Source organism: Melampsora larici-populina (assembly GCF_000204055.1).
Source record: "Melampsora larici-populina 98AG31 unplaced genomic scaffold MELLAscaffold_73, whole genome shotgun sequence".
In the NCBI taxonomy this organism is placed as follows: Eukaryota; Fungi; Basidiomycota; class Pucciniomycetes; order Pucciniales; family Melampsoraceae; genus Melampsora; species Melampsora laricis-populina.
Window position 1 is genome coordinate 43,019 of NW_006768837.1, and position 20,793 is coordinate 63,811.

Genomic DNA, 20,793 nt, shown 5'->3' on the forward strand with positions numbered 1-20,793 from the left:
CCCAAGATCTGGTACGACGAGGTAGTGGCCTTTTTGCTCAACATCGGTTTTAATCAGTGTATCTTGGACCCATGCATCTATACGCGATCTGTCGAATCCACTAAATCTTTCACCGCAATTTACGTCCATGTCGACGACTTGGCTATCACGGGTAACGATATCGAAACATTCAAGTCCGAAATCAGCTCCAAGTGGGAGATGGAGGACCTTGGTATTGCTACAACGGTGGTGGGTATTCAAATCAATCGGGTCTCTAAGTTCTGTTACACTATCACTCAATCGGCTCTATCTCGAGCGGTCCTGGAGCGTTTCAACATGAGCAACTTAAAATCTGCCTCTACTCCTTTTCCTGCTGGGCTGAAACTATACCGTTCCAGCGATGACGAGTCTGCTGCGTTCTTGTTGGAAGGTCTCAATTATCGTGCTGCTGTTGGTTCTCTCATGTATCTCGCTCAATGTACCCGTCCTGATCTGTCCTACGCGGTGGGGGTCCTCTCTCAACATCTCGACTCACCTGCTCGAAAGCATTGGGACGCCGTTGTTCACGTCTTCAGGTATTTATCTGGTACTATCAACTTAGGCATATCGTACAACGGTGAACATCAACATTCCAGCACTTTGGACGGCCTCAAGAGTTTCAGTTTTCCTCTTTCTCATTGTGATGCGGACTGGGCTGGCGACCGAGAGACTCGACGTTCGACTACCGGCTACATTTTTCAACTTGCGGGTGGCGCGATCTCTTGGAAGTCTCGTCTCCAACCAACTGTCGCACTTTCGTCGACCGAGGCTGAATACCGAGCTATAACTGAGGCTGGTCAGGAGCTACTTTGGTTAAGGAACATGTTGATTGTCTTTGGTTTTGCTGACCCTAACCCGACAGTGCTACGCAGCGATAACATGGGGGCCATACACCTCACAACGAAATCAATCTTTCACGCTCGTACTAAACACATTGAGATTCAATATCATTGGATCCGGGAGGTTGTAAAACAAGGAGCTTTGGCTGTTACTCATTGTCCTACTGAAGAGATGGTGGCCGACCTGCTTACTAAGGCTCTTGGTCGACAACAATTTTTGTATTTACGACAACGTCTCGGTTTAAAACATATTCAGACCTGAAGTCCTTGAGGGGGCGTGTCGTGGTAATTAGTGTCAAGGACTTCCGGTAGCGTCGTGAACGGTCCTCAAGATCTAGATACTTAACGCTTTTTTTTTAATGATGATTTATGTAGTCTAGAACAAGTTAGGATGAGTTGGGATAAATGTTGGTTATGAAGTGATGGAAGTGGGTTTTATTGTGGTTACTTTGGGAATAAGTCGCATGTGACTTGAGTTACTGTTTTCTCTTTTTATTTTTGTGTCACGCTTTTCCGGTCTATTCATAAATATATATACTCGTTGTTTTCTCCTTCAGATTCTTTTTCCTTAACGAAAAGAATCTGTAAGTTTCTCTCTAATAACATCAACCTTACTATATCATTCTAACTCGCTTTACTTTCTATTAGTTTGCTTTATCCTTTTACTCACTTTTCGCCTTTTACCTTACTCGAACCCTGTTGCTTGAGCACAGGTTTGTCTCGAAGTCTTTTAGCTTTGTTAGCTTGTGTGGCTTGTGCCGTTTTGCTTACGACTGAACCTGATTACCCAGGTATGCATACTTATAATGAACGAAAAGAATCTTTTGCTTTATCCTTTTACTCACTTTTCGCCTTTTACCTTACTCGAACCCTGTTGCTTGAGCACAGGTTTGTCTCGAAGTCTTTTAGCTTTGTTAGCTTGTGTGGCTTTACAGGATCTAGTAGAATGAACTTGTGCAATACAAACGACCCGCGCATTTTTTTACACACCACGCTTGTGCCGTTTTGCTTACGACTGAACCTGATTACCCAGGTTTCCCTTACACCAACGGCTCAGCCAATACAAGCTCGATGTGCTCAGTGAATCATTTGCCTACCACGCTGGCTTGATAGCCGGTGCTGATCGACATGACCAATTGATCACTGGATTCGACGGCTCTGAGAGCCGATCTTCCTTCAAGACCCACCTTTTTATCAAATCCGACCCATTACCGACCCCATTCATCATTACAAGACTCAAAGACTCGTACGACGGCATACTTGGCATGCCATGGATCAAGAAAAACTTTCACCTGATTGACTGGAGTAAAAGTATGGTACACCCAGCCGAGACTCACGTTGCAACCACTTCATTGGTTTCATATTGGCCAAAAACACCCTTATCTGGCCACTCTTTGGACCCCATGAGGGACGCTAGGCACAATTACGAGGGGATGTGTGTCAATTCTGACACGTTAGCATCCCCGCAATGTGAGTTCGAGAGTCCAGTTAATCCTAATCACCTTGAAACAGATGACAACCCTCTATCTCCCGATAGTTCCCCCCTTATCACGATTACACCCACCACGAACAACGAAAACCACGAACACATCACGACACAAGACCCGGATACGAGCATTGCGGCCGTAGTGAATACGGCCTCGTCCGTCCCGCCACAGAACCCCGACGATCCCAAGGAGGAGCCTCAGGGGCACGCAAGGAACAGTGACGAGGGGGCTAATGTCTTTTTAGATATATCAACGCCCCCGCAATGTGAGTTTATTACTGATTCCAACCCATGTTCAACCCGAACAGCTGGCAAGCCTGTTTCTCCCTTGAATAACACATCAATCCAGGTCACAACAGCCAAGACGTCCTGGTCAACCTCAGCACGACTCGCCGTCGACAAAAAGAAACTCGAACCCGTCAAAGCTCTATAGGAAATTGTCCCGTCTAGGTATCATAGGCTCTTACACATGTTTATGAAGTCCAATGCCCAACGCCTACCCCCGAGACGCCGCTACGACTTTCGTGTCGAACTGATACCAGGAGCTCAACCGCAGGCTAGCAGGATAATTCCATTATCACCAGCCGAGGACGCTGCTTTGGAGGAATTGGTGAATTCGGCTTATCCAACGGGACTATCAGTCGAACCACTTCGCCATGGGCTGCCCCTGTGTTATTCACAGGGAAGAAGGACGGCAATCTGCGCCCTTGTTTTGATTACCGTAAGCTCAACGCCCTAACCGTCAAGAACAAATACCCACTACCGTTGACTATGGACTTAGTCGACAGTTTGCTGGATGCCGAAGACTTTACCAAGCTTGATATGCGCAATGCGTACGGTAATCTTCGAGTAGCAGAGGGTGATGAGGATAAACTGGCCTTTATATGCAAACAAGGCCAGTTTGCACCTCTGACTATGCCTTTTGGGCCAACAGGCGCCCCTGGTTATTTCCAATACTTTATTCAAGATATCTTATTGGGACGTATAGGTAAAGACACCGCGGCCTTCTTGGATGACATTATGATTTATACAAAGCCTAAAGTAGATCACGAAGGCGCTGTTGATGGCGTACTTGACGTCCTATCCAAGCATACACTCTGGCTGAAACCCGAAAAATGCGAGTTCTCGAAGAAGGAAATTGAATACCTTGGCCTTATTATCTCTAAGAATAAAATCAGAATGGACCCGACGAAAGTGAAAGCCGTCAAAGAATGGCCAGCACCCCAATCAGTATCTGAACTCCAACGCTTCATTGGATTCGCCAATTTTTACCGACGTTTCATCGACCAATTTTCAAGAACCACAAGACCACTTCATAATCTGACCAAGCTCAACGCGCACTATGTCTGGGATGAAAAATGCGAAAAAGCCTTTGAGAGCCTGAAGACCTCCTTCACCACCGCACCCGTACTGAAGATAGCCGATCCATACAAGCCGTTTACTCTGGAATGTGACTGCTCCGATTTTGCATTAGGAGCAGTGCTATCACAACGCAGCGAGGACGATGGAGAACTCCACCCAGTAGCTTACCTGTCCAGATCACTAGTCCAAGCTGAAAGGAACTACGAGATCTTTGATAAGGAACTACTGGTGATTGTCGCGTCTTTCAAAGAGTGGCGCCACTACCTGGAGGGAAACCCCAACCGCCTAGATGTGATAGTCTACACGGACCATCGTAACCTGGAGTCTTTCATGACAACCAAGCAGCTTACCCGCAGACAGGCTCGATGGGCGGAGACACTGGGCTGTTTCGATTTCGTGATTAAATTCCGACCCGGCAGTAAAGCTACCAAACCAGATGCCTTATCTAGAAGACCGGACCTGGCGCCTACTAACGAGGAAAAATTGACCTTTGGCCAGTTGTTAAGACCCGAAAACATCGGCCCAGACACGTTCCCGGTCGAGCTTGCTAGCGTAGAGGGGTTCTTCGAAGATGAAGTGGTTGCACTCGACAATTCTGAGCACTGGTTTGAGGTGGATGTATTGGGCATCGCTGAAACTGACACTAAGGCACCGGACATTCCTACGGATGATCAAATTATACAACGAATCAGAGACGCAAGCAAAGAGTGTGACAGGATAGGGGAACTGATGAACGCAACCTTGAACCCGATATCAGCCAAGACGAAAGCAGCTTTGAAGCATTACAAAGTACAAGATGGTATCCTCTACAACCAAGGTAGAATAGAGGTACCTGACGTCGACGACATCAAATACTCAATACTAAGAAGCAGACACGACTCATTGCTTGCGGGCCACCCAGGTCGAGCAAAGACTCTCGGATTGGTCAGGAGAAGCTTCATCTGGCCATCTCAGAAAGCGTACGTCAACAGGTACGTGGACGGTTGTGACTCTTGTCTAAGGGTTAAATCAACCACACAGAAACCCTTTGGGACTCTGGAGCCACTACCGATACCGGCTGGCCCGTGGACGGATATCTCATATGACCTTATCACCGGCCTCCCTGCATCAAACGGCTACGACAGCATATTAACCGTGGTGGATAGATTAACGAAAATGAGTCAGTTCATTGCTTGTACTGAATCAATGTCGGCTGAAGACCTAGCAGATCTCATGATGAAGAACGTATGGAAGCTTCATGGAACTCCCAAGACGATAATCTCAGATAGGGGTAGTATTTTCATTTCACAGATCACGGAAGAAATTGACAAACGCCTAGGTATACGCCTTCACCCGTCAACCGCTTTCCACCCACGTACAGACGGTCAAAGCGAGATCGTCAATAAAGTAATCGAACAATATTTACGACATTTCGTTAAATATCGACAAGACGATTGGGAAAGTCTACTGCCCACAGCTGAGTTCTCGTATAACAACAAAGACCATGAATCCACGGGCATTTCACCGTTTAAAGCTAACTATGGATTTAACCCATCATTCAACAAAGTACCATCAGCTGAACAGTGTGTGCCAGCAGTAGAGAAGAGGATGCAAACACTCGCCGAAGTGCAATCTGAATTAAATCAATGTTTAGAATTAACTCAAGAGAAGATGAAAGAACAATCTTGACAAAAGAGTACAACAAACACCAAGATGGGAAGTAGGAGACCAAGTCTGGTTGACCGGACGAAACATTTCGACAACTAGGCCAAGCCCAAAATTAGAAAATAGATGGCTAGGTCCTTTCTTCATTATCCAAAAGATATCAAATTCTACTTATAAATTGAATCTCCCTCTTTCCATGAAAAGCGTCCATCCTGTATTTCATGTCTCTGTACTCAGGAAACATAACCCGGATACAATACATCAACGAAAACAACCCCCAGTCGAACCAATCATAATACAGGATGAAGAAGAATGGGAAGTCAACGAGATACTAGATTGTAGAAGAAGGTACAACAAGAAGGAATACTTTGTGAGTTGGAAAGGATTTGGCAAGGAAAACAATTCATGGGAACCCGAAATCAACCTCAAGAATAGTCAAGATTTAGTTAATGAGTTTAATTTAAAATATACCGACGCAACAAATAAGTACAAAAGGAGAAGGCGGAAGAAGTGAGAGGGCTATGCTTTTTCCCACTGGGTTTTTTAACGCAGCCCGTGGAAAGAATGCAGAGCTTGCAAGAGGAAGCTTGGGCATTAAAGGGGGGATAATGTTATGAACTGGTTCTATTTCACTTGAGTGACATATTCACATTACATGTCACAAGCTCGAGAACCATCTTATAGTTGTAGATACATTGCCTGTACAGATTTTCCCTCATCCGACAATCCACATAGGAAGACTGGTAATAGATACAAATCCTCACCAGAACTCCCTTGACCCTCGTCGCCGAAAACCCCCAAGTCTGTCCATAACAAGAGCGGGCTCTCTGATTGTATATGTCTCGCATTGGTCGATGTGCGCTGTCTCCCGGAAGCATGAGCCGAATGGTTCGAGGACGGACATTAGCCTCTGATAAATCATCCATTAATCCTTCCTCTGTAAGTGTGAAACAGCGCAGGCGAGGTAGGTCGCTTGGTCTCTTGAACGGCTTGTGATTGTGACGAGCATGTTGAACTTTGACTCTCCAATGACCTGGCTTTTTCCAGTAGTTGAGAGATACTCCAAACTCACAGCCAGATTTGGCTGTGCTACTCTTTCGTGGTTTTTTCGTGTCCTTTTCCGACTTTGATGTGCCCGATGCTTTATGAAGTTGAACAGATGCAGATGCCTTTGCAGCACGTTTTGTTGTCTGATGACCACGAGTACAATAGAAGTATTGGCTCTGGCGATGGGGACCTTTGTCAGACTTGATAACAATGGCATAACCTTGATGCCTTGCGACAGCCTCCAGGTATTGTTGACCGAGCTCTTTGGAATTGAAGATCTTGCCTTCACGCGGGGGATGCAGTTCACGTTCTGGTTGAACTCCTAATAGGTTATAGGTATTAGACATAGACATACAGCCCTTGTGAAAAATAATGGTTTTTTTTTTTTTTCTCTCCCGGATTTTACTTAGTTTCTGCCCTCTTGATTCTTGAGAATTTTAGACTCAGCAGTGGGTTATGATCATCAAATTCCTCTTGCACATCCATCTTTCGACCACTATATCCAATCGTAAATCCCTCGTTCGACAGTCACGACCTCACCACCCACTGCACACGTGATGAACTTACCTTCCGGATGGAGTCACACCAGCCGGAACTGTCATGTTTCCTCTTCGATTTGGATCCCTTCGATCCCAACGGATTCTCCCAAGAAATCATTTCTTCCCCGTTCACCTTGTCTTCTTTCAATCCACTCGATAATCACTGCTTCGTCTGGGTATTTTGTTTCTTTTTTTCAATATTATCACTTCTCTTTCCAAGGCTATCAACTCACTATTGACATTTACCGTTTGTTTAGTGTGGTTCGTCGTCTTGGTGCTTCCATTGTCAACTACCCTTTCGAAATATCATTTCGATTCAAAGCTCCATTTGGTCAGTGTTCCCATGATCCAAACTTTTGATGGGACAATTGCTTACTGATCTTTCTATTCTTTTGGTCAGCAATGCCACGTGATCCAATTATGAATTTGATTCATGAAAACGAGGATCCCGATGAAGGTGAGTTGTTTCATTCTATATCTTTCACTTGTTCAGAATGTTGATATCTGTTTCTGGTAGTTTTTGATCCACCTTATTTGATCGAGGATGGTGACGACGCCCCAGCGCGTCATCCCACTCTGGAGCGCCTTTGGCGCCAAGGCACTGAAAGCCGCCGCTTGATGGAAGAAAGTCAATCTTTCACCATCGCGGTGGCTTTCAAGATTCACACGAATGATTCAGTCGATGTGATGCCCGGTATGGTGAAAGCACCCTCTTCTTCGAAGGTAACCGCCAGCAAAAAGAAAGCACCACCACCTCCTACCACCGCCGTTATTGATTCATCCGATTTCAAGGATGGACAGATGTTGGACTTCAAAGTATTCTTGTATGGGAAATCATTGAAAGAATTTAAGGACTTGATTGGCGACGTTTGTGACGATTATTTCCCCGGGATCAAGAAGGTCGTTCTTGAGAGTGCTTTAGCACCGATGTTGACCTGGAACGCTAGTGTTGGTTCGAAGAAGAATAAACTAATCGATTACAAGAATTATCAAGAGTTTGTGAACAACTTGGACAAAAGTCGTTCCTCAAAAGGTACGATCAACATCGTACTTCAGAAAGCTCAAGTGAAGGAAAAAAGAAATGCACAGGTGTGCCCTTCTTTTGATATTTCATACTTTTACCAGCGGTTGAGTACTTCAAATTATTTTATCTGACGTTCTTCTTGGCTCTGTTTGCCCTTATGTCACGATTTAGGCTAGTGGAGCAGTTGCTTATATAAAAGGAACCACTGGCCCGAACTCGATCGAAGCCGAACTAGCCGCGTTCAAGGAGGAAACCGCCCTCGCGAAAGAGGAAAGTTTAGTAAGTTTGTTTCACTGCTGTGACCTTGGTTCAGATTGGCGGGCTAATCCTATGTTTCATCCCTTTGTGACCCTACTAGAAGGTCACAGCGGCCAAAGAGTTGGAACTTGAGGCTGCTACCATCTACAACAAACACCTCGAGCGCGCTCTGGGTGGCGATGGGGCAGTGTTGTCGGCGCCTTGGGACCCTAACTACCTTTATTGTTTTTCCCAGAGATGTGCTTTCATATGGGCTAAATGTATCGTAAGTTTATATTTCTTTCATATGTGCTTTGTTTCTTTCCCTATGTTGTAGGCATCGAGCTGACCTTTGTGTGTATTTCAGCGCGATGGCTACACCACTCGAGCCATACCTCCGAACACGAGGGAATACAAGCGGGAGATGGCTAAAAACGCTGTCAAACACCCCGACACAAACGTGGACAACCGTGTAAAAAACCGTTACCCGGTGGCTAGCCCCAACCTTCGCAGTTCTACTTCGAAAAATGAAAACCGCCGCACCTTCTTTGCGAATCGACCTGCCGAGGATGTCAAGGTCAAGGTAGAACCTTTGAGTCCTTCTGACTCTAAACGCAAACTCAAACGCACCCCTTCCCTTCTGACCAGCGGGACTGTCAAGAAGAAAATCAAACAGGAATCTCGTAAGTTACCCATAGGAGTCCAGTGGAACTTTGATTTTGGTCCACACTCGAACTACCGCTCTTGGCATCCATCGCAGCCACGGCAAATACCCCCGATAACGTCATTTCCCTTCTCACCTCTGAGGATCCACCCGAATCCTCCATGGGTCACGTTTCAGACTCGGACGTGGAGACTGAGGTCACCCATTCAACACTTTTGGACGACTTTTTGGACGAATGTGAGATTCCTCGCAATGACGTCTCTACTTGCACCATCCTCCGCAACGCCAACGTTTCCTCTTGGACCGATTTAGTCCCGAGTCTCCAAATGACGGTTAATGTGTTGACTGGACATGGATTGTCCTTCGACATCGCTAGGCGCCTCTTAGATGCTGCCCAAGAGGCCGACGCGGAAATGAAGAAGGCCACTACCTCCAAATGAAAGTATAATAGTTATCCAAAAGCCCAGTAGATGGGCAGCGAAGAGACGTAACTCCCCTCCCCAAAGAACAACTTTAAAAGTGCAATGCAGTCTTACACTTCTTAGTTCCTCCCATTTCTCTCTCAATTGGTTATGTTTCTTTAACCCTGTTATAGCCTTGTTTCCGGTATCTTGTCTACTTTGAGTATGATCATTTGTAAACAGTCTGAAATGGCCATGTCAAAATGAAAACTCTAGTGCCCCTTACATGATGAAAGCGAGCGAGACTTTGAGCATGAGCCGAGAAGAACCTCTGCGAGAGCGCCTCTTCCTCTTGATCGCAGAAGCACGTCAGACAATCTGACGTGCAAACTGGCCACCGAGTCCGAAATGACAGACTTCCATCGGAGTTTTCATTTTGAGCATCTCACCGGAAAACTCCGAACTTTACCGGCTGGCTCGCTTTACGGTATACTCGTTAAGGTAATGGCTCAAAATCTTGTCCCAATTATGGAACCGAAAAACATGTCTTGCTTGTCAAAGTCAAGAAAGACAACTATTATGGATTCATTTCAATCAAAACCGTACATGATTGAGAAAAGATAGAAATGGAAGATAACGTATGGTACAAAATAACTACATGTAGCCACTACCCTTGAAAAGTTTGTCGCACAATTCATCGGTAAAGACATCCATCATGGACATCCAGACCACCGCCCTCTCACCATCGGCATTGATAGCACCTTGAAGATCCTGACTTCTCCTGAGATTAGCCTTCACCGGTGAGAAGCCCTTCTCAATTGGATTGAAGTCCGGGCTATATGCCGGCAAGTAAATCAACCGTACCCCGCGCTCTTCACACAACTCAGCTATCGAGCCCCCGTGATGGATGGGGGCATTATCTAAAACCAGGACTGAATTCCTAGCCGGCCAAGGATTCATGGCCGGCAACTATGAGGAAACCGAGCCAATCAAATTAGCAAACTCATGCTAGACAATGCGAGGATGGGTTGTGGATACATAGCTCACCAACTCTTCTTGCAAGAACGCTTCAAAGTTTAATCTTGAATAACCACCGCGCTTTATAGTTATCGCCAGTAATCCGTCCAGGGAAATCGCAGGTAAGGCCGACCAACGGCCAGCTCGAGTGGGCCGTGGCAGTCGCGGGGTCCGTTCTCCAATGGGAGAGCGAGCATACTCGCGATATAAACGTCTTTTCGAAATCGCGGTTTCATCTAAAGGGTCGAAAAGAAGAAAAATACATTAAAAAAGAAGTCGTGACACCAAAAGACCCAAAAGAAAAGGCTTACCTGCAAAAACAAGGCAGTGAGGGTCAATCTCAAGGACAGAAGCCATGTAGGCACCCCGCGCGGCCAAACTTTGGTTGGGATGAACCGTGCGGGCTTTCTTACGTGTCCAACACAACCGGTCACGTAGCTCGGTAGAAAGCGTCTTGATGGATACCTGCTTATGGAACCTTTCCATTATCTTACTTTGAAGCTTGTCTAAGTACAAGGTCGGATCAAGTCGAAGACTGTCCAGGACAAACAGTCTCTCGGGTCCTCCTAAGACCAACGGAGCCCCACGATCCATGTGATCCATGGGATTCGTAACGACCGCGCGGGTTTGGTGGTAGAGATTTGTCCAGTGACGTACAGACGTAAGGGCCAAGTCCATTCCAAGGGTCCTTGATATGTCCTGAACGCGAACGCCGGTGAGTGCCAATCGGACCACAGCAAGCTTGATCTCGGGGCTATGATGGGCGTTTCGGACCTGGAAACAAAACATATGAGCGAGGCAAGAGAGGAGAGTCTTGAAAAAAGAATAGAAATAACCGGCGGCATGGTGCGGATAATTAGGGAATGTGGCCGATTGGGAGGAAGTGAGGTTGAGGTTGAGATTTCTTTTGCCGGGTTAGAAATCAACTCGCAGAGGTGGTCTGCCAGTTGATTTCTAACCCGGCAAAACCTATCGGAAGATCAACCACCGGATTACCTCCAGTCAGTCTATCTCCATTGCAGATAGACTGACGGTTGCCAAGCACGTATGGTGCTACCTTGCAGATATTCCGTGGGAAACTGTCAATATCATTCGACAGTTTCCCACTCGGAAAAAAAAGAAATCCGGTTTTTTCGACAAGGCAGAAAGTGAGTAAAATCTGGGAGTAAAAAAAAAAAAAAAAAAACCATTATTTTTCACAAGGGCTGTATATCAGGCGGGTGTAGTTTTAAAACCAAACTTCTCGGAGGTTGAACATACCTTGAGGAGGCCAGTCTCCATCAATTTGACCACTTTCTTCATCATCAGTTGTATCTGACAACGATAAACACAGGATCAACTCAAACTCATTATACATTCAAGAGCAGGTACACTTACAATCCCCCCATTCATTATCATCTTTCTCCGACTCATCATCTGACACCTCTCCTTCTGGATCGTCTTTGTTGTTCTCATCATCATCTGTTTCACCATCTGCATCCTCTTCACCATCCATTTCCATCAGGTCTTCAAGTCCTAAATTCAGGTCATTGTTGTTGTTTGAGGTGTGAATCTGTACACTGGAAATAGGGTGGTGAGATAGTGCCGCAGTACTTGAATTATAAGGTGCTGAATTATCATGTCCAAATTGTGCAATTGGCGCATTCATTTGATTACAGAAGTAGTAATCAGACGGATAAGAGTGAGTTAGCTGTGATGAAGCAATGTCTGGGATAAATTGATCAAGAAGGTGATGATTATTGTAAGAATCATGATTTGGATATATATTTGAGGACATTAGATCACAACTTTGATTTTCTGATCGTGATAAACACTCAAACCTGAATAGCTACTTGGTCTTGATGGTTGAAGTGAAATATTGAGGAATTGTGGTTTGTAGGGGATGGATCACAAGCCGAGCAGACTTGCAAATTTCTTCACTCGATTGTTTACAGGCATAGTTTCATAGCAAGGGGTCTCAAGGGGAACAAGCACTTGTAGTTCACAATGTCAGCTCTCTGATCAGAGCTTCAAAACGATCCCAATGGGATGACGCCTACTTCCCATCAGAAAAACCGGTGTCAGACTCTTACGGATGCCTTTACAGGCAGCGTACAGCCCTTTAAGGTGTTTGAAGGCAATGTACACCTGTATATTACCTGTACAGCTTCCAGAGGAATCCGACCTAAGGAAAACCGGTGTCATATGTGATTTCAGGTCGGCGTGGTTTATCAATCGCCTTATTTAAAATGGACATCCGACACGAAATTACCCAGGGTACAGAACCCAAGGCCGTACCTTTGTTAGCTTCAGATGAGAACATGATAAGAGACCTCAAAGAGGTTTTCATACAAGTTCGAGATTCCATCTAAGTCCATGCGTATGCATAGAGATGATGGTTTTGATATGGAAACGTTTTCTTTGTCTCAACGCACAGTACACGCCAACTCTGATTTGCGACGAAAAACTTTACCCAGGATCAGAGTCAGAGGGGCTTCATGGCTGTAGCTGTGATTTGACATCGAATTGTGGAATGGATTGCGAATGCGTCGATTCCCATGGTTTGTGCAGGATGGTGCTCTGAGGCCCTTCTTGAAGACTGACAACAGTCAAAAAAACCTAACAGGTTATTTTTATGACGAGGACTCACGCCTCCTCATCGATGCCTTACCGCGACTTCATGCAATGTATGAGTGTTCTTCACTGTGTAACTGTTCATCACAAGCCTGTAAAAATCGGATCACACAATCAGGAATCAAGTTGAGTTGTAAACAGAACCAAGCAACTCGAGCCTGGAGGTTCACGTTTTCAACTGATCGTTTCACGCCGGAAATCTCTGTCATCAGACTCGATCTAGAGGTTCGGGAATCACAAGGAGGCCAAGGCTTAGGGTTGTATACCCGACAAGACATCCCAAAAGGATGTTTCGTTTGCATCTATGCCGGTGAGGTCATCGATCAGGATGAAGCACGTCGCAGGTGGGAGCAACGAGCTAAAAGATCAGAGGGAAACTATACTCTCGTTATTCGGGAAGCGTCTGGCAGCACTGTTTGGAAGACTATCGTGGATCCCACTTATCGAGGAAATGTCGGGTAAGGATAACACCTGTGGCAGCTGGATCTAACGTTGACTTTGACATGATTGGATAGACGATTCATCAGTAGGTCGCCTTCACTCACTCGTTGGCTCTCGATCGCAACCTAGAGAAGACGGAATCTGAGACCCAAAGAATCAAACACTCTTCCTCCTTAGATCATGCTTGCCCACCGCTCACCTCGCTGATTATTCTGCCTGTGAGGCCTGCCGGCCATATGAAACCTCAGCCCGCATTATTTGCAGGTCGCGATATTGTGAGAGGTGAAGAGCTGAGCTTCGATTATGCTGATGCCAGCGGTACGCTATGGGCTGTGGAAAACTCGGACACTAGAGAAGTAGGTCACAGGGCACTGACGAAATGTCTATGTGGCTCATCTAGGTAGATCTTCTGATTTGAAAGTCGTCACGTTTGGTGCTGATCATAAATTATACCCTTTGATGCATTGCAGATGTCGAGGTTACATGCCTTTTGAACCAGATCTATAGGCCGCGCTTACCTATTTCAGATGATGTTGGAGTACAATTTCTTATGGCTGGCCAGTCAGTGATAAACCAAACTTTGACACAAAATCTTTTGCCAGGTTTTGAGCCATCCAATTCAAAATCTGGAAAAGTATGGGATGCACTGACACGTAGGTTTTTGATGAAATTTCAATTCCAACTCCAAGAAAATTGGTTTTTTACTACCATGACTATTTAGGCTATGGGATTGAAGGCATGTCTTTGAACATCATGTATAATTTCCTAGTCACACAACAACCACAAGTTTTGAGGCTTCATGAAGAAACAAACACCATAGGATACAACTTGAGGTGCAAAAAATAAGTGATCATTCAACATTATCAAAAAGGATTCCTGAAGTTGAACAATTTGATGATCCTTGGATGAAGAAGTGAAAATTATGTTCAAGGATTTTTCAATGCTAAATGGTGATGCGGTGAAAATGCCCTAGTGGACACCACAAATTATGAGAGTTTCTAACTCAACTCAAAACCCAAGATAAACAGTCAAGCAGAATCTATACAAGACGGTACACATGATCAAAACATGTTGACCACCATTGAATCAGATGATTAAAACAGAAGATCAATCATCATATTATTGTGCATGAACCTGGACTGGGAATCATTCCATAACAGGAGCTGCCGTTGTCAAACTCTTTCACAGCATCATCCGCGTATGACCTGAGATATCTATCCTTGGAACTTTTGGAACAAAACTCTAGGAAACCACGAAGTATGTTTGATTCAAAACCATGGATCCACATGTGACGACAGTATTCCTTCATCATTCTGCTTGTCTGATCCAAGTTCCTGAGTACCAAGCCTTCAACACCAAGAATCAAAGTTCGTTGATATTTAAAATTCTTGATCGTCAAATATATAATCATATCTTGGGGTGTGATGAAAAAGCAGTCAGCCTGGTTAGTGATTTTGTCAGACATACAAAATACTAACGTCTTCCCCAAAACTCCAAAATCTTTTGTTCATCAAGTGAATGGTATGACTCTCCGATTATCTTGAGTCCATAAGGCTCAAAAAGATTTTGAATTGATAGGAATTCTTTTATTTTACTTAAAGTTCAATGTCATTTTCATCAGCAAAACTCACTCAACACATCAAATCAAAAAAGAAGGTCATCAGACATATCTTACTTTTTTTGTTGTAAAGAATTGAGATTGTCTATAAATCTTTCTGTGAGGTAGCCCAAGCTTGGGTCATTGCGCAATGTTTCTGCTATATTTGATTGTAACCTCTTCTTACTATTCGAAGGATTTATTCTCTTGATCAAGATCAATTGGAGTTCCACGATCTCCTGCATTACATCCTTGGATTTTGAATATATTGAATAGATTTTCATATCTTATTTTTCCCTTGTCAGCGTCCAATGCTCATCATATTCTACATACAATCTTTTGAGACTCACGTGATATCCAAAATTTAAATAGATATTTTTCGTACTGTTGAAACGACAACTTTTTCAGTTTTACCCCATAGTCTCCTAAATTAGCTTGGATTCTTCTGAATTCAGCATATTCACTATCATGAAAGTCGGAAATCCAACATAACAATAGGTTAAGTTCAACTGAAGACTTCAAGCCAAATTTAAGTGAAGTTGAGACAGACATAAACTCACCCAGATGAATCAAGTGAATCGATAAACTCTAACATTAGCTCTACATATTTACTTTCAGTTTTCTGATGCTCAACGAGCCAATTTTTTTCGTAGCCTTCATTCACAAAAAGTTCCATTCTGGCCAGCGCACCCAAAACTATCTGCACTGCTTCGAATGGCATTTTGTATAACTCTGTAAACCGATGTAGAGCTTTGAGTAGGGATACTTGCTCATTGGGATCTGTTTGGATACCTTGAGTGTAAAATCTCTCGCACATGCGTTTGAGCCGTCTAGACCATAAGTCTTGAGGTGAAATGATTGTGTATGCGATTTCTCGTATCAGTTTTGGATACTTGGGATCGAAACTACGAATTCCAGGTACTGTAGATTTTGAATCAATGTTGGTGGACTGGCTGAAAAATGCCCTATAAGAGTATTGATATCTTTTAACTCACTGTTTTTGGAAAATTTCGTGAATTCATCCCATTCACTTTCTCTCATACCCCAATCATCTTCTGAGCTTTGCCGACTTTGCCGACCTCCCTGGACTTCTCCGCTTTGTGGATTTTCTGGCACAACTTGCAGTATGACCGAAGCTTCATCCGCAGGTTGAATCTCCGAGACTTTTTCCAATTGTGACGACAATTCAATTTGCTCAGTCTTAAAGTCTTGATCATCGAAAGATATCACGACTCACCTCCTTCAGATATTGATAAGCTACTTGTCCTCGGTCTCCTCAGTTCGCAAAGCTCGATCAGCGAACACAGTTGATAGTGGTAGTTGAGCAGTAAGTGAATGAGGATTTGCAAAACATAATATTGAGATATTGATTTATTTCTTCGGAGTGACATGGTGATTTACGTCAATCGGGACAGATCGTATGCTTTTTTGCACGTATCTATATGACAAGCTTAAAATTCTTTGAAACCTTTGATATTTGAAAATGCGTTGGATTGACTGCGAGCTCCTGCTCTTCATAAAACTGCTCACTAGAATGTGTATTCTTGAGAATTTAAAAATATGATGTTTTTACTTCTTTTGTTGTAATTCATGTTCGTATCCGTCTCGACTCTCCACATGACAATCTTAATTTTGGGTTTGATCAAAGAAGGATATTCAAAATGAATACTTACACCGTCCACGTTTCTGTGAAGACAAATTTTCACTAAAACGTGTCACAATACACTTTCTCCAAAGTCTCTTACCACTTGGCTGAGCAAGATGGATTATATTACGTGAAGCAGAGCGGTTGGGATTTATTCCTGAATTCAGACTCATTCAATTTCCACTCAGCCAAGGTTGAGAGAAATGTGAGCAATAATCAAATCATGAGAGAAGAGGACCAAAACACATTTTCCTAAGTAACTTTTCTATTTCTTGTATATCCTTGGATCAACTGGCCATTTTTAGGATTCTGGTATGTAAATAAATGGCTTTCAAAGTCAAGCATCACAATCTTTGTGATAAGATACCAAGATCTTTTGAATTCATAATAACCATTTTTTAACCCTTACTATGGAAAAATATGTAATTCCCCCCTCTCCCCCCAAAAAATATCGATTCCCACTCAATCCAATTATAACAAAGCCAAAAACTCACAAAAAAATCAATCTCAATCCATACGTGCAAATTTAAATGCACATATTTTTTTGAAGATTTTTCTTTTTCCTTAAAAAGAAAACAAAAATCGATCATCAAAGAAGATTCCTCAAGACCTATGAAATGAAAAAAAGGAATTTATAAAACTTCTTTTTAATTCAAAACTTGGAATTTTAATATACGAATAAAACAATTCATAAGATTTTCTATAGATATACGAAATATTTAACTCATTCCAACAAACAAACAAACAAACAAACAAAAAAATCAACCCAAAAAAAAACCATATATAATATTCACAAAACCAAACCAACCAAAAAATCCCCAAAAAGAAGTTCATACCTATACCCCCTCATCTCACCCAAAACAAAAAGAAAATTACATAAATATATATCTATATTAATGAATTTAGAAATCTTTAATCTGATGATCCAACAAGGCTTTTCTTTTTAATCAAACAAAGTTTTGAAAACTTATTCAATCCACCATCTTGAAGATCATCAAACACTTTCACAAATGGAATCCAAATCAATCTACTCAACCAATTCGATCTTGGATTATCTAAAATCTTTTCACATTTACAAATTTCTCCCCATTCTTTTGATTCTTGTTTTAAAATCTCATCATTCAATAATGTAATCACATAATCACATTTTTCTACATCAACCTATTTTTTTCACAAAAACCCAACACTCATTCAGTAAACAAGAAAAAAAAGTTGATAAGATCATAAGATCAAAGCACTTACTAATCGATCAGATTCAGGTAAGTTCAACGAATTAAATGAACTACCATTCATCCTAGTTCCAAGCCAAGGCCAAAACCGATCCAAAGCCATCTCATCCTGTGACAGTTTAATCTTCTTAAGCTGTTCATCTTCATCATTCAAAAATCTACCAGGTAATTGTCCTTTAAACCCACCATCAATAAACTTCACATCAATCTCATTAGGTATCAAGAACCGATTAGGAAACCTATACCATTCAGAACCTAAACAAACATTCAATCTTTCGTTTTTCAAGACACTTAGATCTACAGTCTCTTCTGCAAATTCTAATGCTTCTAAGATCGGTAAGGATGTATTTAATTTTAAATTTTGATAAAATGATGGGTAACTTTGAATGGCTCGAACAGGTAATTCATTGTATTGGAAATGAAAGACTATATCTAATGGTGTATGATAGTATCTTTGAATCGCAAAGATTCGTGCGGCTGAGATGAAGATGGTAATAGCTAGGATCGAACGTGTGAATAGACCAAAGAGACTTGTTCGACCAGCCTATAAGATTAAGTATAAGTAATGTTATCAATTTTTCATATTTTACTAAAGTTTTTATAAGTAGGGGAAACTTACGCGGTAGGGAGATGCAGTAGCTTTGACAAAAGCGTCTTCAAACCAACCTCTGACAAGTGAAAGAGTAACAGCAGCATTAAATGAAATCAAAGTATAAATCGGATACATAAATCTTTCTTCTTTATGAGGTTGTTGACTCAGGATTGCAATCCAAATGTAAACAGGTGCAAGACGGATCAGTAATAAATCAGAAGCCGTGGATTGATGTGCATGTCTAAGACGTGTTCCAAGTCTAAGTCCAACGGTAGGTGAAAACGTTTTCGTGAGCCAAAGACAAGGTAGAGATACAAGAGCAAGGATTGAGACGATGTTGAAGTTGAGACCAAGACTGAGGAAGTAATAATACCAAGGCTCGACACCATAGAGTTCAGGACCACTACCTTGAGTCGGAAAGACATTATAAAGGATAATCTTGAGAGGTACGAAGACGAGTTGACCATAAGCGAGAGAATCGATGAGAAAGACCGGTAGAGCAATCAGAACAAGTGCCATGATTCCAGAGTTAAAAAGTCTCTGAAATCTACGCATCGCCCATACTGGACGAGAAGCCGGCATGATTTCATCTTCACCTGACATACTGAGTTCTTCAAATACAAAAGGTAAAGCCAAGACTCCTACAAATGGCCAACCAAGGATCACAGCTGTAGCCAAACAGAAGACTGCATTGAATGTACGTTTTGAAGCTTCGGGTTTCGAACTGACTGGTTCAAGAATATAAGAGTATGCTAAAGTGATTGCATGTAAAGCAAAAGTCGAAGGTAAGAAAGCTATCAGAAAGGAAGAAAAAAGTGATTTTTAATTAGCTTTGTTGAAGAAAACAAAAACGAAAGTAAGAAAACCCAAACCAGTCGAAGCATTCCACATTCCAGCACTAAAGAGTGAGATTGCCAAGAAATAACGAGCAGCTCTAAGATTGATATGATCAGCAATAGCTCGATATAATTTAGCTTCACAATAAGACGAGATCAAAGCAAAAGCAGCTCTGATAGCAAAGAATCCAGGTCGCTAAGAAGAATCATATATTCAAATAAGTCATGATTCCTTGATGATCTACAGTTCAAGAAGAAGAAGAAGAACATACTTTATCCAAAGTGAAAACTTTACTTGCAATCCAAGCAGGAAAAGTATGAATCAAAATATAAGCCCAAGACCTGATCGAGAATTGAGGAGAATATTCCCAAGTTTGAAAACCATGACCATGAATCAAATAATGAAGTGGTTCCCAATAATTATAAGCTAAAAGATGTTCAAATAAAAGGATCGTAAGTATTTTAGATGGATTTTGAAAATCAAAAAGTCAGTGATCAAGATTGATTAAATGGTTTTCAAAACTTACTTTCATCACAATCTGAGATTGCAGTATACATTGCACCACAAAATCTAATCAAAATCAATAATCTAAAAGCAACGGAAAGACCCGGAACCCATGGTAATCTTGTACTATTGATTCAATCCAACCCGCCTCCGCCGATCAATTAGTGATGTGACAAGGATTCAAGTTGAAGAAGAATTGATGACTCACCGATTAAGTTGTTCACGTATCAAAGTATCTTTTATAACTTTCTTTCCAGCCCCAGTCTTTAATTTTTCACTTGCATTTGCAGCATCAGAAGAAGCTGTAGTCGGACCTCTAAACCTTAGAGATTGAGTTCCAGGCGCGTTTGGAAACATGGTGTTTTTGAAACGACCAAGCTTTTGGTTCGATTTGATTTGATTTGATTGGAGTTCGAGATATGTGTGAGAGGAGAAGAGAAGTTGAGAGTTGAAAGGGAGAAAGCTGAAGGTTTTATATCATTTTGTATCAGACTCCAGAGACACACTCATTTCGATCAACAAGTGAAGTTCAGTTTACATGCATGACAATTTACAACATGTAACATTACACTAACACCAATTACACATCACACGGATCTGTTTGAGGATTCATCCTTGAACTTCAACCAAATTGATCATCACATTCAACTCTTCTTCACTTCACAAATTGTTGATCTTATCTTACAAACAATCTCAATCCATCAATAACAAGGCCTTGGCATAACATTCATCAACGGTTCTGGCCGCACAAGAGGAACAACAGAGAGCAGTGATCATTGAAGTTACATACTGCATTGGTGAGCGGGTCAAGACGGTTTCCTTCACCTTTTCATACATTTACCCACTCAGTTGAACTTCAGGTCAACTGTCGAGTTTTTTCTATTTGAAACTTCCAACTCATGCTATGATACTGAATTAATCTTATAAGACTGTTTGTTTTTGTAAATAGTCAATCACGCAATTGTGAATCCCAAAAGAAACAATAACTTCAGTAAACAATAATGTTGTTTTGGTATGATCTTCAACCGAGAACACTTCAATGAGTTTTGCAAAAAAG

General features: G+C 42.4%; 5 protein-coding genes across 5 annotated transcripts; 2 read left to right on the forward strand and 3 right to left on the reverse strand.

Annotated features, from left to right (window-relative positions):
• Window positions 1–6,768: 6,768 nt before the first annotated feature.
• Window positions 6,769–9,300, forward strand: MELLADRAFT_94793 (uncharacterized protein; the record flags this gene model as incomplete). The annotated part of the gene is made up of 10 exons (XM_007417453.1): window positions 6,769–6,771; window positions 6,838–6,845; window positions 6,925–6,993; window positions 7,193–7,266; window positions 7,336–7,392; window positions 7,453–8,024; window positions 8,131–8,238; window positions 8,318–8,482; window positions 8,564–8,879; window positions 8,957–9,300. The coding sequence occupies 10 exons, from the start codon at window positions 6,769–6,771 to the stop codon at window positions 9,298–9,300; spliced, it is 1,716 nt and encodes a 571-aa protein (XP_007417515.1).
• A 2,206-nt stretch (window positions 9,301–11,506) lies between these two features.
• MELLADRAFT_112864 (uncharacterized protein) lies at window positions 11,507–11,926 on the reverse strand (the record flags this gene model as incomplete). Its single annotated transcript, XM_007417484.1, has 2 exons — window positions 11,507–11,592; window positions 11,656–11,926. 2 exons carry the CDS (start codon window positions 11,924–11,926, stop codon window positions 11,507–11,509), a joined length of 357 nt encoding a protein of 118 aa, XP_007417546.1.
• Window positions 11,927–13,137: 1,211 nt separating this feature from the next.
• On the forward strand, window positions 13,138–13,637 carry MELLADRAFT_30512 (uncharacterized protein; the record flags this gene model as incomplete). The annotated part of the gene is made up of 2 exons (XM_007417416.1): window positions 13,138–13,349; window positions 13,487–13,637. Coding segments are annotated over 2 exons (363 nt in total), but the record flags the coding sequence as incomplete, so codon positions are not given.
• A 1,366-nt stretch (window positions 13,638–15,003) lies between these two features.
• Window positions 15,004–16,320, reverse strand: MELLADRAFT_68721 (uncharacterized protein; the record flags this gene model as incomplete). The annotated part of the gene is made up of 5 exons (XM_007417437.1): window positions 15,004–15,180; window positions 15,263–15,392; window positions 15,490–15,850; window positions 15,925–16,137; window positions 16,167–16,320. 5 exons carry the CDS (start codon window positions 16,318–16,320, stop codon window positions 15,004–15,006), a joined length of 1,035 nt encoding a protein of 344 aa, XP_007417499.1.
• A 1,166-nt stretch (window positions 16,321–17,486) lies between these two features.
• Window positions 17,487–20,093, reverse strand: MELLADRAFT_79510 (family 22 glycosyltransferase; the record flags this gene model as incomplete). The annotated part of the gene is made up of 7 exons (XM_007417449.1): window positions 17,487–17,735; window positions 17,817–18,347; window positions 18,423–19,189; window positions 19,268–19,427; window positions 19,504–19,658; window positions 19,759–19,802; window positions 19,945–20,093. The coding sequence occupies 7 exons, from the start codon at window positions 20,091–20,093 to the stop codon at window positions 17,487–17,489; spliced, it is 2,055 nt and encodes a 684-aa protein (XP_007417511.1).
• Window positions 20,094–20,793: the final 700 nt, after the last annotated feature.